The 18163-nt window shown below is 46.9% G+C and overlaps 1 protein-coding gene across 9 annotated transcripts in view; it reads left to right on the plus strand.

The window, feature by feature from the left end:
- The window catches only part of nbeaa (neurobeachin a), a 174111-nt gene that overhangs the window by 92613 nt on the left and 63335 nt on the right, over nucleotides 1-18163 (plus strand). For 5 of the 9 annotated variants that reach the window (XM_072702175.1, XM_072702178.1, XM_072702180.1 and 2 more), the window contains 9 exons: nucleotides 471-578; nucleotides 703-871; nucleotides 1414-1927; nucleotides 3691-3845; nucleotides 6136-6262; nucleotides 7807-7934; nucleotides 10711-10772; nucleotides 15028-15092; nucleotides 16370-16478. In XM_072702175.1, the coding sequence (XP_072558276.1) occupies nucleotides 471-578; nucleotides 703-871; nucleotides 1414-1927; nucleotides 3691-3845; nucleotides 6136-6262; nucleotides 7807-7934; nucleotides 10711-10772; nucleotides 15028-15092; nucleotides 16370-16478 (1437 nt within the window). Of the gene's footprint in view, nucleotides 1-470; nucleotides 579-702; nucleotides 872-1413; nucleotides 1928-3690; nucleotides 3846-6135; nucleotides 6263-7806; nucleotides 7941-10710; nucleotides 10773-15027; nucleotides 15093-16369; nucleotides 16479-18163 lie in introns of all 9 variants that reach the window. The other 4 variants (XM_072702183.1, XM_072702177.1, XM_072702179.1 and 1 more) reach the window with 2 other exon arrangements.

Raw genomic sequence — 18163 nt, forward strand, 5'->3', positions numbered from 1 at the left:
TGTTCAGTTAAAGTAATTAATTAGTTAGTTAGTTAGCTAAGCAAGCTGGTGGTGAAATTTAACAAAATACATGGCATGGCTGGGGTGCCCCTGAGGTGTGAGATCAATATCAGTATATTTTTGGAGAACAGAAGAAATTGTTGTCAGTTTTTAGTTACTCTTAATTTTCATATGCTCTAAATGTTAAATTGTGTTTTTTTTCTAAGCAGATAAATAGCTTTAAACAGACTTTTCTACAGTACTGTATATTTAGCCTAGCCTATTATGATTGCCTCGTTCTTTCAGATGTTTTATGGAATAGCTAGACATAGTGGCCTGTCGCTTTCAGTCAGGGTGGCCCTTTCCATCTTTCTGTCTGTCCGTCCATTCATCTGTTCAGTCAGTATGAATTAGCATGTGAGGAGCCGTTAGGCATGTGCTGAAGCCAGGTGGGTTTGAAAACTCCGCTGTTCTGCTATTCCCTGCTTTAGACTGCCATAGAGAATGTCCCCAGTAACCTTTCTCCCATCAAGGACCCTGACAGACTTCTGCAGGATGTGGACATCAATCGCCTCCGGGCTGTCGTCTTCCGCGACGTGGTGAGTGTGCGCACGGTCATGGTGCCGCTTCTGGGGAGCCTGAGCCACCGCCTGAAGATATGATGTCTGTCCATCTTTCTCCCTTACTTCTTTGTCTCTTTCTACCTTCCTGTCTCTTTCTCAGGATGATAGCAAGCAGGCCCAGTTCCTGGCCTTGGCTGTGGTCTACTTTATCTCCGTCCTGATGGTGTCCAAATATCGGGACATTCTGGAGCCCCAGAGAGAGATTACCAGGTCAAGCAGCCTGTCCGGACGAAGCATTCGGCAGGAGATCAACTCGCCCACCAGCACGGGTGCGTGGCTCTGCCCTGCTGTCTCAACGCTTGTGCCAAACCGCCACCTGTTCCTCTAAGCAAACCGAAAATGAAACGCAGAGAACATAGCGATGTGATCGGCAGGAGATGGGGTCTCGCCACCTCATTAGTGTGATTTATGAGCGCTGCTAATTGGTAGAGCTAAATTAGGCCTGCTGTTTAGGGTGCTGAGAAAGCACTGACGCAGGGCCTTTTATCACGGAATGAAAACGGCTCGTGGGAGATTTACTTACACAAAAATGTTCTGAGGGCATTAAAATGATTGTTTCAAAGAGATAACCAATCAGATTATAGAGGAGATGGAACCAGAACATCTGATTGGTTGGTCCCGATGAAAAATCTGACCGCAATCAAAAAAACTAAAAGCGCCAAGTCTTGTATTTTGTTTGGTTACTTATGGTTTAGGTTAGGGCTGGGTAGGGGTTAAGGTCGTCATGTTGGGATTATGGATTTTCCCATAGAAATGAATGGACGGTCCCCACACAGATATAAATACAAGTATTTTTGTGTGTGTGTTACAGAGAACCCATCAGCCCTAGCAGAGGTCAGCCAGGAGAAGGAGATAGGGCCTCCTCTGGAGGAGGTGCCCTTGGAGCCCTCGCTGCCGCACACTGACTCTGGCATCGGCGAGGAGCAGGTGTCCGCCATGCTGAACGGCTCAGACATGGAGCAGGCTGCTGCTGTCCCGTCGGCCATGGCCACCTCTGTCACCTTGGTGGGGTCTGTGGTCGGGGGCCCCGAGGCCATGAGTGAGCTGCTGGGCACGCTGTCTTCAGAAGTACACAAGTCTCGTGAGAGTCTGGCTGAGTCGCCCGCCGTGGGTGTGGCAGTCATGGAGGCCCTCAAGCCTGCCCCGTCCATCTCCAGCATCTCCCAGGCCAACAAAGGAATCAACGTGAAGGAGATCCTGAAAAGCCTGGTGGCGGCCCCTATGGAGGGCCCTGAGGCGGGCCCCGAACCTCTGCCCTACCCGGATCCTGCCATTAAGAGGGAGGCGCAGGCCGCCCTTCCCATGCAGTTCCACTCCTTCGACCGGTAGGTGGTGGGGTCTCATCAGGCATGGTCTATGGCGATTAAGAGTATCGTCTACCCTTCCACACTGCGGGCGTTAGAGGCGCAAGCGCCCCCAATCTGGAAAAACCATGGAAGGCCAAGCCGTGTGCCCTATGCTGCCTGGGATATAGGCCCCAGGTCCTACTGCAACCCTGACCTGGAAAAGCAGATGGAGGGATGGATGTGGAAAAGAACTAAAGCATATATACTTGTGGCACAGGTTTAAGTTAAAGCATTAATTTCAGCTAACGCATAAGCTATAGTGAGCTGGTTAGGGTCAATCTAAATCAATTAGCCTGCTAACTTGAAAGATATGTTCCCATGCATTTCAAAAATATAAAAAAACGTATAAATTGATTCTGCTGCAGGACAGTAGTGGGGCATCTCTCTCACAAAGTCATTTTCCATATGCAGGATGGGTTGCCGTAAATGGTTTACTATTTACTGTGTTATAGTCAGAGATGGTATTTTTTTGGACTGCGGGCGCCTCATCTGAAGTCACGTGATCATCATGTACAGTCGCCTCAGCACACGCTTATTAATCTTAAGATTAATCCTTGACTTCCCTATAGCAACTCAATTAGGACAGCATTGTTAATAAAATATGCCTTGGATAATCTATACATCATTCATGAGCGCTCAGCCAATGAATTATTAATGGGAAGAATTAACATTTTGCCACTGGCCCTTATCTGTTACTTTAATGGAACCTTTAATGGACCAGATATCCAGGAGGTTCTGGTTTGTGATACCAACTGAAAGAAACGTGAAAGATAAAACTTTATCTTTGAATTACCTAATTTGATTGTCTGCCGCGTTGGATGTCTCCAAGCGTACGGTAGGCTATAGATAAATGAGGCGGCTGTCACCTCTGAAACGCCAGCTGAACATCCACGGCAGTTCTGGAAGTGATTTATGGTTTTGGCTTGATTTGGCATCAGCGTTTCTCTGTGGATCAAAGTCAGATAAAATCACAATGGAATTTCTCAAGAAAGCCAACCATATAGTCCATTTGTCTGTGGGGCCTTCACCTTTGCAGTAGGACAGCCCCCCCCCTCTCAATCCCATCCTCACCCCTGTCAGGGAACCTGTCTGGGGACCCCTGCCAACCCCCCCCCCCCCCCCCAAAGGCAAGTGTACAGTGTGTCAATCTATAAATAAACATGCCAGCCTGCTTCCTTAATGAGCCAGTATGCACGATATATATACATTCACTGCTCCATTGCCTCAATTAATTTGCTTCCATGAGCCACAACCTTTTTTGCAGTGAGATCATCCTGGCAGGTTCGGGAAAAGGGAGCTGAGCAGGGGGGTGGGGGGGGGATTAGCCAAAGTGCCACAGTCTGTTCCTTCGTTGGAGTCTTGCTCCAGCTTACTCCAGCTGAGTACTCTTTGTACTCCAACTTTATACTCAACTGTCTGTAATGGATTACTTTTGTAAGGAACTTCCCCAACACTGTACTGTAGTTGCCATGTACATAAGCAGAATGCATGGACCATACTGTGTGTATTGTTTACAGGATTTAGATGAAGTACCCCTAAAATTTTGAATATGTGTATGTTGGCCAAAGCCTTATGACTCCACAACAATGTGCAATCTAGCCCTCTGTGATGAATGACATGCTGCTCCCCCCCCCCCCCCAAACTCAATGACTGATTTAATACTAAAACCCAGTGTGGAGTCTGTCCCATAGTACTTGGCCCCCATCCCTGTGTCTGACACTGCGGTCTGCCCTGTCCCCCAGGAGCGTGGTGGTGCCGGTGAAGAAGCCGCCCCCTGGCAGCCTGGCTGTCAACACGGTGGGCACACCCACCGCTGGTGGGGGCATGGCTTCCGGAAGCACCCCCAACATCTTTGCTGCGGCCACAGCCACGCCCAAGAGCATGATCAACACCACAGGTGAGCCGTCAGCTTGTCACACATCTAGGTTGGTTTTCCAGTATAGACTTCAAATTTACTTATACAGTACGGTGTAAAAGTCTTAGGAGAAAGAAAACAATGTTCAAGTGATTATCTTTTTTGATGAAAACTGATATATGTCTGTCAAAATCATTTTGAAACCTCACCAAACAGCAGTCCAGTATTTTTTTGACACCACCACTAACTCATTGTATTTGGCTAATCATTACCTCATTGAGTTATTTGATTAAGTCAATGAATTTATTGAGCTGGTGATAAAATTTAACAGGGTGCTCCGGAGGAGAGGTTCTTCTTACCATCCAACAATATTTCAGCAATATTTTCAAGAGCAGAAGAAAAATGTTTAATTTTTATTGAGTTACTGTTAATCTGTATTTGTTTTAATGTAAAATTGTGTTTTTTTCTGAGCAAATATATACTTACTACCCTGATAAATAGCCTTAAGCATTGTTATGCATTGTTTGCACAATAATGTACATAAATTGTTATATAACAGCTGGTAAAACAGCAGTCAATTTATGGCTGGGTTAGTTAGGTTTGACACCTGATGTTCCTATCGGCACAACAGCTGCAAAGCTCTCCACCTCATACTTGAGTTCTATTGGAGCTGGGAAATGGCCACCAGCACTGTTTGAATCCTGAGTGCACATCAGGAGGCCAGACCAGACTGCTCTTCATGTCCAAGTCGTTTCCTGAAACACTTTTTCTTTGTGTCAAATATAGATTTGAGCGCCAGTGTCTAATAGAAGGTTTTTATATGGAGATTTATTTCTGAACACACTCCCGCTTGTGGTAATTCATCATCATTTAATTTGAATAACCAATGGAAAATTGAATCATCAGTGGAAATTATTTCCCTTTTGAAGACATGCAGGGAATTATATAAGCATTTAATGAGTGTTAATGGAAGTCAAGGGCATTACAGTACCCCCACCCCCTCCCAGCTGGTCTGCTTGAAGCCGGGGACCATTCAGGCCACTTGCAGTGACACACTCCAAACACTAGATGGCCCTTTTCTCATTGTATTTGAAGAACCGTTAGCGCTGTCCAGAGAAGAGGTAGGACTATGGCCACATTTGAAATTGAGTGCTGCATCATTAGCTTTTTTGTTGCATTTTAAATCTGGATATGAGGGTGAAATCTTGTGAATTGTGAGTTTGTGTATGTAATACATCTCCACAATATATTTGTAAAGTATGTTTGGCACCCTTTGACAAGTCAAAGCAACACATTTCTTAAATAAAGTAATCATCGCTGAAAGACAAAGTCTTTGTATAGTTTTTCATATTACTCTTAAAAATCAATCAATCATGTTGAGTCTCTGATGCAGAAGTCTGTGGAGTGTCTCAATGTCTGAAAATACAGCTTGAGCTCTTAAGCAAGTAACAGGCAACTTTCACACAGCACGCAAGGCTGAGTCTTATGGGTGAATCTGAAAGCTGACTCTCCAGCCTCCGTCTTCCGATTAATTTTTTGGCAAAATCCTTCTTCTAAATCCGATAACATTCTCCCTCTCTCCCCACTCTAACAAATCTCTGCTTTGCTCGATTATAAAGAGGCCATTTTGTCACAAGAAACAACAAGGGTGGATTATTCAGTTTATTTTTAGCCTCGCTGCTAATGAGCAGCCTGATGCGGCAATAAAAGTGCCGACCTGTTTCCTCCCTGTTCTATTTCTGTCTTATCAGGCTCATATGTTCTTGCCGCTGTGTGTTCTGTTAGACCAGGGTTATTCAACTCATGGTCCTCGAGGTCCGAGCACTGCTGGTTTTCCAGCCTTCCTTTACCTGTCAGTCAGGTGTGAAGCCTCTGACCAATCAGAATCAGTAATTATTAGACAACTACCTGGGAGAACTGAAAACGCGGCCTGGATTTGGAATCGAGGTCCAGAGTTGAAGAACCCTGTGTTAGACCATCCCTTTGTGATTGCAGGCTAACCCCTTTGACCTTACCTGCTAAACTCCCCCCCAGGTGTATAGTGGTTATGTAGCACAAGCTAATGTACAATACTCTGAAAAGGAAGCCAGTTTTTGGCTAACCCTACTTCTGTGAAGAAGAATCTGTAAATGTTGAATGTGGTTTAGATGAACATTGATGTACCTTTGATCTTAAAACTAATACCCAGCTTTCTGGGAACCTACGAAAAGAACTTTTGTCAGATTGGCACTTTCTATGATATCTGTATATATTCTAAATCGGGTGTTCTGGAGAGGTCCAGCAGAAGATACAGGGCCACCCTTTGTAACTCCTGTCTATCCTGCTCCTATAGGTGCCACAGACTCTGCCTCCACTTCTTCTTCGTCCTCCAGCTTCGTGGTAAATGGCGCCACCAGCAAGAACTTACCAGCTGTGCAGACTGTAGCACCCATGCCTGAGGACACTGTGGAGAACATGAGGTAACTGCAAAGGTGGAAAGTTCGGGTCCAGGAATAAAAATCCAGACCAAGCTTTTGTTTCACCCAACTAGTTGAATCTAAGGAGTCAGTCACAGAGTTTACTGGTTGGTTAAAGCAAAATCTTGGTCTGGATTTTTACATTTTGGACCTGAACTTTGCACCTCTGGGTAACTGTACCACCTCCCCCCCTTCATGTCCAGTTTGCTACCCTAAATCTCACATGCATTCAAAGAGGACAGCTCTTGAAAGGCGCTTCTGTGTAGCCATCTCAGAAGTGGCTTAAGGACACAGAGACTGTTACTGAGCCATTTCAGCGCCTTTTCTTTTTGAAGAAAACTGCGTTCCTGCTTCCCGCTGATGGCTGTGGCTGTGGTGATGACTATGGCATTGACCACAATCGCTGTGAAATACATTTTTATCTTTTTGTCCATGTTAACATGGCTGGAAAACTCTTTACAAGAAAATCTGCGGGTAGACCTGTTCATCCTGTCTCACTCATAGCTCTTACTGTAGGGACTGTGTAATAATACCAGTACAATCATTCCTGTGGTTTTAATTTGTAGTTCAGTGCCTTTTGTGAGGTGGACCAGTATCCATTCACGCTAGGCCTGATTCCTTCAGATCCGAAATCCTTTAACCCTCTGACAGGATTCCAGGCAGCAGGTGCAGGGTGATCTTAGGCAAGGCTACTTCTATTGGTCGCCCACTCCGTCTGTCAAAGCAGACCCACTCATTTTCCATCCAATGGCGTGTGACTGCCAGAACGAAGGCATCAAAGCTGGTCTACAGCCCACTCTTTTTCTTCTTTTGTGCTCTAAGTTGCTGTTCTGCTTTTTGGGACTGGAAATGATCCTGCCCTTATGGAATTTATCACAGCTAGTCTGGCAGCATATTCAGGGGTGGTTTTGTGGATGATCAGGCGCATTAAGCTGGTTTTGTAGGCCTGTGCTATAAGCATGGGACAGAGACTCACAGTAAACCATTTGGTGATGAATATGCTTATAGGTCAGTGTTTCCCAATCTGGTCCACAGTGACCCACAGACAGTCCACGTTTTTGCTACCTTCCAGCTCCCAGTAAAATCAGAGAGGAAGCAAAAGTGTGGACTGTCTGGCAGGGAGTTCGGACGGAGCAAAAACATGGACCATCTATGGGTCCCTGCGAACCGGATTGGCAAACACAGCTATAGGTGATGGATCACAGTAAGATGTTAGTCACAGACATGACGCAGTGCACTATGCACATGCAAATCATAAACCGGTTCTATACTTGCAATGTCATTGAGAAGAAGTGGGACGGAGCAAGGTGAATCCATAAATAACACAGTACCACCACACGGGCCGGAGCTTTGCCAGCAGTCTGGGACTGGACTGCCCTTCCCAGGATCCTGCACTGCTTGTTCAGGTTGCATAGAATGGTCTTAACCACAGTCTATACTAATGAGTTACGTTGAACTTACTTGACTGTTTTACATTGCCTTTCTCTCTCTCTCTCTCTCTCTCTCTCCTCCTTTCCCTTTGTTCTCCTCCCTTTCTTATTACGTAGCATCACCACCAAGCTGGAGCGAGCCCTGGAGAAGGTGGCCCCTTTGCTAAGGGAGATCTTTGTGGACTTTGCCCCCTTCCTGTCACGCACCCTGCTGGGGAGCCATGGCCAGGAGCTGCTCATAGAAGGTACAGGTGCTGTACGCCGCTCTTTTCCTCTACCACTTGGCGTCTCCTGTCAGCGTGTGTGTCTGTGGAGGTCTCGCCCCGCTTGGAGTGCCTGTGGAGGTCTCGCCCCACTCGGAGTGCGTGTGGAGGTCTCGCCCCGCTCGGCGTGCCTGTGGAGGTCTCGCCCCGCTCGGCGTGCCTGTGGAGGTCTCGCCCCGCTCGGAGTGCGTGTGGAGGTCTCGCCCCGCTCGGAGTGCGTGTGGAGGTCTCGCCCCGCTCGGAGTGCGTGTGGAGGTCTCGCCCCGCTCGGAGTGCGTGTGGAGGTCTCGCCCCGCTCGGAGTGCCTGTGGAGGTCTCGCCCCGCTCGGCGTGCCTGTGGAGGTCTCGCCCCGCTCGGCGTGCCTGTGGAGGTCTCGCCCCGCACGGCGTGCCTGTGGAGGTCTCGCCCCGCTCGGCGTGCCTGTGGAGGTCTCGCCCCGCTCGGAGTGCCTGTGGAGGTCCAATCCTCAAAGAGGTCCAACACTAACCATTGATAGGAGACCTCACCCAAAAACATTCCAGAAATTTCTGCATGCTGTGAGCTCAGGGATGTACCACAGTCTCCTAACCATTCCTGCCCCTGTGTTTAATAACACAGTACATGCAGGGACAACTTTGTGACAAAACAAAGAAGCAAAACTGCAACCCTGTTGCTTGGTCCGTCAGGCTTGAATCCCTCTTTCATCCAAGGAAAAAAAAAAAAAAGAAAATCTGCAGAAAAGAAGAATGGCTAGTCTACAGAGATTGGTTTTTAAAACCCAGGATTAAACCCCACCCATAAAACACTTTGGTAGTGTGTATGGTACAGGGGACAGAGACACACCCCTAACTATATCCTTAAAACACAAAGGGAAAGAGAGCAGGAGGAGTACTGACACTCTGTCTGGCTTACATCCCGCTGGTTTATGACCCTTCATACGTCCTGTAGTCCTCTGTCGCTCTAGCATAACACTAGTACCCCTACCCAGGGGTTGTTGTGTGGCTCAGCGGGTTAGGACCCCATGATCAGATTGTCGCTGGTTTTAATCCCTGAGCTGTAATCTCCAAGCTTGCTTTAACCAATTTTTATCTGTGTGTCTCATGGAGAGAAAGTTAAAAAAGGTGACTACATGGACATAAATTATGGGGGGGAGGGTTATAATCCCCCAATAATCAAAACCAGCCAATACAACCCCTTGGACCCCCTTAAATGGGTGGGGACCTCAACCCCTCCAATGCTCAACCCAAAGTTATGTCCTTGGGTGAATAGACAATTTCCCCATGCAGTTAATAAAGTATCACTATTCTGTTCTGCTGGGGAGAGTAAAAGGAATCAACCTGCACACCACTAATTAGTGAACATGTAGAAATTCCCTTGTTGCACCTGGTCTGGTCCTGCGGACAAATTGTGCAGCTCATGGTACAAAGCCAGTCTACTAATGGCCCCTCATCTGTCACCATGGCAACTACATCGGGGCCAGACCCTCTCTGTCCCAGCCAACCCCCTTCCCAAATATTTGGTTGTCATACCAGCACTTTAAGCCATGCAGTGGCAGTTTTATCTGCTAACAGGCTCAGACCTGCCAAGTGTGACCCCTCTAAATGCATTTGGCTAGGCTAGGTCAGTGCAAGAAGTAGCAGGTGTTTACGGTCAGACAGAAGGACACTATGGCATACCGTGGGGAGCAGAATTGAGCTCTGGTAGACAATCACATATAATTTATTATTCATCTAAAATGGTTTGTTTATGGTTTGAGTTTAACAAGATTAATGTGACTGTAATGGGGCATGATACCATCATGATTATGGATACCAGAATCATTTATGTATAGATATGAACAGCTCACTGCTCTAGCCTTAAGTGAAGCAGATTATGTATAGGCTCTGGGATTGATTAAGCGAGACTGATTAGATAGAACGGTCTGGAATGTTTTCCCTCCTGCTGGCACAGTACGAATCAACCTTGTATCTGTTGAGAGGAAATGAGCTGTGCAGTGCACGTCTGCACGTGACGTCTGCAGTGAGAGTGAACTGTTTGTATCGAGAGGAATAGTATCACTGAGGTAATTAATTATTTCCCTGATTTTCCTCTAGTCTAGCCCACATGACTATATGTTCTCAAATAATATTTTCCCATGATCCCGCTTGCTTGGCAGCCTTTGTCCACTTCAGAAACAGCAGGACAATCCCACATTCATGCCAGGAACATGCAGCCCAGTCATAAATCCCACCAAAATACAGAAAATTAATCCGATGTCCCACCCCAGATCTCGCAGGCCAATCCCACCTGTTGCCAAAACCACATACCGGCTAATCCTTAGCAAGACCAGCAGGCCGAATGAGAAAACAGCCCAAAAGTAAACAGATACAAGGCGGGTTTCTCTGCTCGGCACACACTTCCTTACGATAACGTAGCACGCTGAGGCTTAAGCTGTCTCTGAATCTGAAGGCCACCGTGAAAGTTTGCATCCAACGGCTGTCGTTTTGTTTCTTAGTTCAAAAAGCCACATGAGCGATGAGTCTGTGATTAAGATGAAGTTTGACTGCCACAGTGGACTCTGCCAGTCCTGACTGAGCACAGAGGGGTGGTTGTGTGGTGCTGGTGTCTCTGTGCGGATATGTTATTTGTCAAGGTCTTTGACTTCTACCTGTGTGTCCAGGGGCCAACATGTTGTGATTCTGTTTGTGAAATACAGTCCACTTGGTTCATGTCAGGTGTTTTTGTGTGTCTGTGTTTGACATGTGTATACTCTGACTCTGCTCCGCGTTATCCCTACAGGCCTGGTATGCATGAAGTCCAGCACTTCGGTGGTTGAACTGGTCATGCTGCTGTGCTCGCAGGTAATCCCTATCTCTATCCCACACACCCTACTGATTCTGGTCCTTGAAGTTTTGAATGTGGATTATTACAATTATGTCCATTTCGTTTATATTGCTATTTGACTTGCACCCTAATACTTTACCCTTTCATTATCATGATATTGCACATGGACTGTTTTAATGCTCAGCAGATGTAAACTAGCGATTGTGCTACAATCTGGCTCATTTACAAGCATTACTTGATTATTTCATTGTAGTGTTTGTTCATTAATGTGCATTGTCCCAAATAAATAAATAAAGGGAAAAAGCAGTGTAAAAGGAGACCCTAAAACCAACAGCTTCCAGATAACGGCATTATCCTCCATGCATTTTGCCTGCTGTATGCTTTTAGCGGGTGGGCATTAGGTGACCTCTCTGTCACTGTCCTGCTACCTCAAAGTCATTCTGCCCACATACCTGATTTCTGTCATATCCTCGGCTATCACAGAGATGCTCGCTGCTGATTGGTTGATACTCTCATCCTGGATCTGTAAGAATGGGAGTCCGATTACAGGCACTTCCCCTCTGTACAGGGCTGGATTCTCAAAATGGCCGCCTCAGATGAGTCTGTCGGGGTGTATGTTCACAGCTGTGTCCGCAATTGCACACTCATTGTCCCTTAAACCTAACCTAACGTTGACTCCTAAACTCGAGGACACACAGCACCAAAAATGACTTTGATATCTGTTTTGTTTGTTTCCTAAATTTATATTCTAAATTTTCATTCAGATTAGTATTGCGTTTTAATTATTAATAGCAAATATTTTCAAACCTGCCGTGTTGTCGGAGAATGTAAAAACCATCAATCCCCTTCGAAAGAGAACATCTGCAAGGGCAAGTTAGAATCTTCATGATCATCAGTAGCCATGCGCTAAACATGACTTTGCAAGATCATACAGCCATTTTTTTTTTTGCCAAATCCCCCACCCTACAAAATCACTAGCTCTGTCGTTTCCCATGCTTATCTCTTGTGCCCTCAGACAGTTTTAAACAGAATCTACTGCTTTTAAACATGCTTTACATGGAGCTTGTGGTCACCAAGATGTCGCTCTTAGAATAGATATGGCATACCTGGTTTCCCATCGCGTCCCATGCTTCATGGTTCCAAAAGAGTGTCACTCGGAAGCTTCCTTCTCTCTGGGTTCCTCAGTGGAGTGAGTTGGAAGAGGCCCTCAGAAGGAGGTACAGCATTTCCAAGAACTACCCAGCCACGATCCTCTCCACTGAGCCTATTCATCTGGTCCGGCAAGGGGAAAGATCGCTCAAAGAGAACAGGCTCTCTCCACAGTGCTCACTACCGTCACCTTATGTCCTCCTGAAGTGCATCGGCTCTTCATTTCTCTACCCCAGGTCACAACCTTACCACCCTTGCTGCTTCAACAGAGATATATTTAATCAGCTTCAGAGAGGTATTTTTGGGCTGTTGTCATCTTTCGGTCCTTACAGCCCCGTTCCGTAACATCAGGAGTCCATCCGCTCCCTCGCTGTGCTGGGGGTCCTCTCCCTCTGATTGGTGGACTCATCCTCTAGTCAGAAGGATAGCGTTACCGCTGCTCCAGACTTCCTGGCCATTAGGCTCCCCCGTGGGGCTGAAACTCTGCCTGAAATATTGATCCGCCAAGAGGGGAATGTAACTTGATCCACTGGCCTACGTCCTTCCAGAACCTTCTGGGTGCAGTTGGGCCATTCTGCTGTGTTGTCCTGTTTTTTTGTTTAATGCAGGAGTAAAAACTAGGAATTTTATCTATGGATATTACACGATGCTAAAGGCTAAATTAAAGCATCACGAGACCAATGAGACCTTAACTATCCTGGTGTGATAGTTTCCCATTTGAGATTTTTCCAGATAAAATCAAGACTTCCAGTGACTTGAGGGTTGCATCCGCGACACCTCAGTGCTGTTCAGTCACCCTTCCCTGCCGTCTTTTCCCTCCCTTCAGTGATGCTCAGGAGGCTGCCTACAGCCTCGTTTTCTGCAGTGATTGGAAGTACATGATTTGACGACGTATTTAACATTCCTGGGTTTCTGCAAGTATGAAATGTAGCGTGACGTGGTGAACTTTACCTCGAGGGTCTGCTTTGGTGTAGATCATGCAGACTTCTACTGTATGTAAATTGACTGATTTTGTTGTACATCCCCTCCTCATAGCCTAGGCGTGAACGCGACTGTGTTGGGATAAGCTTCTTCACGAAGTGGACATTTTTAACAAAATTTTGTACATTCCATTCTATCACTTCGGCGTGCGCTGCTGTCTGGCGTATGACTTTTGGTCATAATTGCACACATTGGTCGAAGAATGAATATTTGAATGAATACCGTCATATTAGCGAATGGTCGAAAACCGAGGAATTGTTATATTACACCAAGCAGGCCTTTCACACTCTCCAGCTACACTGCGTTTTGAGTATGTCAGAATCCACACCCCAAAACCTCATTTGTGCCACTACATGGCTATTCGAACGCCCTGCGGGCCAAGGGGCCTGGTCCCATGTGCGGCCCACATTTACGAGAGGTATCGCATTACGCTGGTGGGGCAGCACACTTTTGCGCTACCCTTTGTCATATGGGCTTACTTCCCAGACGGCATCCTCAGGGGGATTAGAGTTTCCAGTCGAATGACGACGTTTTAAATGCCGCTAAGTGCCAGACCTTGTTGCCATGTTGCATCCTGGTCACAAGCTTCCTGGATGCAGCGCAACCGCCAGATGCATGATTATTTTGGTGACATGACTGAAGCGAGATGGTCCTTGTTTGAGGAGATACTGTAACGCAGGGCGGGAGTGTCTCTGACCATATGGGCAGCAGCTGGATCGCTGCTCAGGGATGCTGGGCGGTGATCACACCCCTGGTGCAACACATTTGAGCTGCTCTGGTGATTTTCTCCTCAAAGTCGCTGCTCAGCCTTTATTTGGTTCTTGAGGAAACCGCAACGGTGGTGAATGCAGTACTGTGTAAACGTCTTAGGCTGTCAAAGAAAATGTTTAAGGCTATTTATCTAGGTAGTAAGTGTGTATTTGCTCAGAGGAAAAAAATGCATAATTGACATTGGAACACAATAAAAAAATAAACAAGAATTTCTTCTCTTTGCCAAAATGTTAGTGATATCTAGCCAGATGGCTAGATGAACACCGCTTTGGTTCTCGAACCTCTTTTCAGGGGTACCTCAGTCATTCCATGTAATTGTTAAATTTCTGCACTAGCTTAATTAATTAACTTAGTTAAAAAAAATAACACAATGAGGTATTGATTAGCCAAATGAGGCAGGGGGAGTGGTTAAGTCAAAAATCACATGCATGTATTTAATAGCTGCTGCAAATACTGGGGTGACTTTAGGAGAGATTTTGAAATGGCTAAGTTGATACACTTTCACAGGCATAATGTCATAGTTTTACACCAACATTAAGGTTATTCAAACATTTTTTTTTGTTTGTTTTTTGCACAAATACCGTATAGTACATTTTTGATACTGTTGTGGTACAAAAGAACTGGCTTTTTCAGCTGTATGAAATGCACACTGTGGCTGAGAATGGTTGTAAGGTCTGAGTTGTAAGGTCTCCACTTTTGGGTGTTTTGCCTCTTTCATGTTGTGTCATTCAAAAACGCTGCCCGCACTGTCCTGCAGGGGGCTCCCTGCTTGGGGAGGATGAAGATGTCAGGGAACTGTGAGACCTGCTGTCTCTGTGCATCTCCTCATGCGCCTGTCCTCCTATGGGGCCTCGAAACACCACCACCCTCACTTCTGTAGGAGGGCAGTGAAATTTAGACCCTGGGGGCCCCAATAACAGGGCCAGACCCACTGGCTTTTCATTGCTTCCAGACGGGGAACAGGAGAGCCGTGGTTCTTCCTGGCAGTGTGGGGAGCAGGAGGAACCGGCAGCTTCTAGAAAGAACACCAATTCCTGACATGGTTATATGCCCTTATTCCACACTAACATCTTTTTCTTTTTTTTTTTTAGACGAACAGTTATGTACCTGGCTGTGATTCTGTGTTACTGCCACTTTCATTCTCTTCTCGGCACCGGATTTCCTTAGTTTGAGGCAGCTGTGGATTTTTCATTGTGCTACCGCAGACATGGAAGATGAATGGAAATTTTGAATGCTGTCAATGAGTGATTACTCTTGTGTTCTTGCAGTTCCTGCTGTTTAACTGGTCTGTGTTCTTTGGTCTTGCACTGTGAAAGCTGTACAGGGTTATAATTTTGTTTTTTGCTGACTGATTTGTTTCATGTCTTTCAGGAGTGGCAGAATTCCATCCAGAAGAATGCAGGCCTGGCCTTCATTGAGCTCATCAACGAGGGGCGGTAATTAGGCACTCTCTCTTATCCACTCATGAAAAATGCGATAAATTCTCTCCCCTGGCACCCCTTTCATGTCTTCCTGATTTAGAGTGTTTACACTTCTTTAACACGCATAATCGTAACTTTTTTTTGACCGCTAAGAATTTCTTCCAAAAGAGAAATTGAAAGCAGTGACTAATTAAAAATGTGCTGGCTTGTTCCGTAGTCAGTCGCTTGGCCTCCCAAAGACTGCCCAGTGATTGATGCAGACACTTGTACTTGTGTCTGATAGTCCAACGTTTCCCCAGTTTAACCAACCCCAATTATTTATTAGGCAAGTTGTTTAATTTAGTTTCAGTGACCCACCCCTGCCTTTCATACCCCTGGATTGTGTGCTGATCTGGGCTGGGCCAATTTAGACCCCCATCTGCCTCCCCATCTGTTATTGCACACCCCCACTAAGCAACCTGACTGGGGTCATCCTCAGTAGAGTGCTGGTTTGAAGGACAGTACGTCCATCCTAACCCGCTTGTATCTGTTGCCCTCCCCCTATCCTCATGGGCCTCTTCAAGCTGCTCCTTGCCACCCCCCTTTCAAGAGTCTGCCCCCACTTGGCAGGCTCTTGGGTGGTACACTGTGGCAGAGGAAGCCCTTAAGGTGTGCCTTCTTGCCTGGGTTCGTATCTGCTTTAGTTACATGGCACAAATGAATTAATGGGACAGGTGACTGGGTTGGCTGCATTACGCTCATTTAGTGGCGAGCTGATTAGAGAAAAATCTTTTTTTTTTTTTTACTGCAGATTCTGTTGGGCTGATTTTACCTGACCAGGCTCAGATGTTCTTGAGCTATGCTTACCCCCCCCCCCCCCAAACAAAGCCTTAGCATCCCTGCATCTGTCCTCTTGCTGGTTTAGCTCTGGATGATAAAATCAGGAGACCAGAAAATCGCTGCTTCAGCCACCTGACGTCTGTCTGGAACCTCTCCTGACTCATGGCGGGCTGACGCGATGGGTTTGGGTGTGAAAAGCGAGTGGGATTCTGATCCCTGGGGCAATGAGGAGAGTGTGGGGGGGAGGGGAGGGGGGTTTGCCATTTTTTTGGGGGGTTGGAGTTATAAATAACTAATAACTGGGCCAATTAAGCTGGGGAAATTGGTTGTAATGAAAACCAGCACACAGACGGCCCTCGGGAAGCTGTCCTCATGGGCAGCTGACAATGTAGATACACGCTGGGCGGTATTGCATCTGAAGGGGGCAGGATAGTGTGACTGTGTGCCCTTCTCCCATCCCTTTGTGCCCACAGCCTGCTGTGCCACGCCATGAAGGACCACATTGTGCGCGTGGCCAATGAGGCCGAGTTCATCCTCAATCGGCAACGAGCCGAGGACGTCCACAAGCACGCCGAGTTTGAGGTAGCATAGAAGGGCCTTGTGTTTGAGGTGGGGGGTGGCGGGGTGGAGTTTGTAAGAGATCAACCTGTCAGGGTATCGTCTGGTTCGTTGGCATTCTATGAAAATCCGCAGGCCCTGTGGCCCCTCCCTCCAGACTGGCCAGCACTCACAGGCCAGGATTTATGTCTGTGTTTAATGGGTGTTACACCAGGCTTGCCTGAATTTACAAGCCCGTAAACCCCCCCCCCCACGGTAATATGTTAGGTTTACGCAGCCACATGCCATTCCCAGAGAAGGCCTCTCTGTGTTTGTTTACACCGCTAACATTTGCACGCTCTGCTTTTAACAGCCCAACCGCCGAACGTTTTGCGGGAGTGTCCTGTCCATCTTTCCGAATTCCCTGTGTCTCCATGCGCTCAACCATTCCAGCAAACAGAGGAGAACTGAGAAGGGAGAGTCTCCATCAGAAACACACTCACTAGGCATTGTTAACGCTGCCCTCTTGTGCCCTGTACTGGGGAGGGGGGGGGGGATAATAGCCCCGCTCATTACTTTGCAGTAAATTATGCTCTAGTATACACAGTTTGGCAGTGGTGGTATTCAAGCTTTTCTTTTCCAGATAAGGAAGTAAGTTATGCAAAGATCAAGTACAAAACATCTCAGTGAGGATCTCAGTGTCACTGTCATACAGCAGGTGGAGCCACTTGCTCTGTCGGTCTTGGGGTTTCTCTTCCTTTTTTAACCTCGGACTTTAATCAATCAATTGAACAGACATCATGAGAGGAAACTGAGTAGTTCTTAGACCTAGAGGTCTATGCAAGATAGAATTTATAATCCCACTGCTGCCCACACCCGCAAGAATCTGTCCCGCTTCTGCCCACACCTGTAAGAATCTGTCCCACACCCATTAGAATCTGTCCCACACCCGCAAGAATCTGTCCCACTTCTGCCCACACCTGCAAGATTCTGTCCCAGACCCACATGATTCTGTCCTACTCCCGCCCACACATGCAAGAATCTGTCCCGCTTCTGCCCACTCCCGCAAGAATCTGTCCCACACCTGCAAGATTCTGTCCCACTCCCGCAAGAATCTGTCCCACTCCTGCAAGAATCTGTCCCACTCCTGCAAGAATCTGTCCCACTCCCGCAAGAATCTGTCCCACACCCGCAAGATTCTGTCCCGCTTCCATCCACACCCGCAAGATTCTGTCCCGCTTCCATCCACACCCGCAAGATTCTGTCCCGCTTCCATCCACACCCGCAAGATTCTATTCCACCTCCACATTTGCACCCTAAGCCATGCCTCCACATTTGCACCCTAAGCCACACACCCACATTTGCACTTTAAGCCACGCCCCCATATTTGTACTTTAATTCACGCCCCTACATTTGAACAACTGCCCCCCTTGAAGTATCTGTGCATGGAACTGAAGCCAACCGACTGCTCTCACCTGGCAACCGTTGTCTCCTTGTTACCAGACTCTGGCACGGGACGTCCAGTGGATACTGTATCTCGCAACCTGTTTACACCCCCCTCCCCATTTCTTCCTGCACACTGATGAATAACACACCACTGTCCCGTCAGCTTGGCACACATTAAGCGGAGATGACAAGCAGCCAGATTGAGTTATGTGTCTTTTGGATGTAGCGCTGAGGTACAATATCTGACAGGATTCGAATATAAAAGCAGGAAATTCAATCAGCTC

Source organism: Paramormyrops kingsleyae, chromosome 18 (assembly GCF_048594095.1).
Source record: "Paramormyrops kingsleyae isolate MSU_618 chromosome 18, PKINGS_0.4, whole genome shotgun sequence".
Classification (NCBI taxonomy): domain Eukaryota; kingdom Metazoa; phylum Chordata; class Actinopteri; order Osteoglossiformes; family Mormyridae; genus Paramormyrops; species Paramormyrops kingsleyae.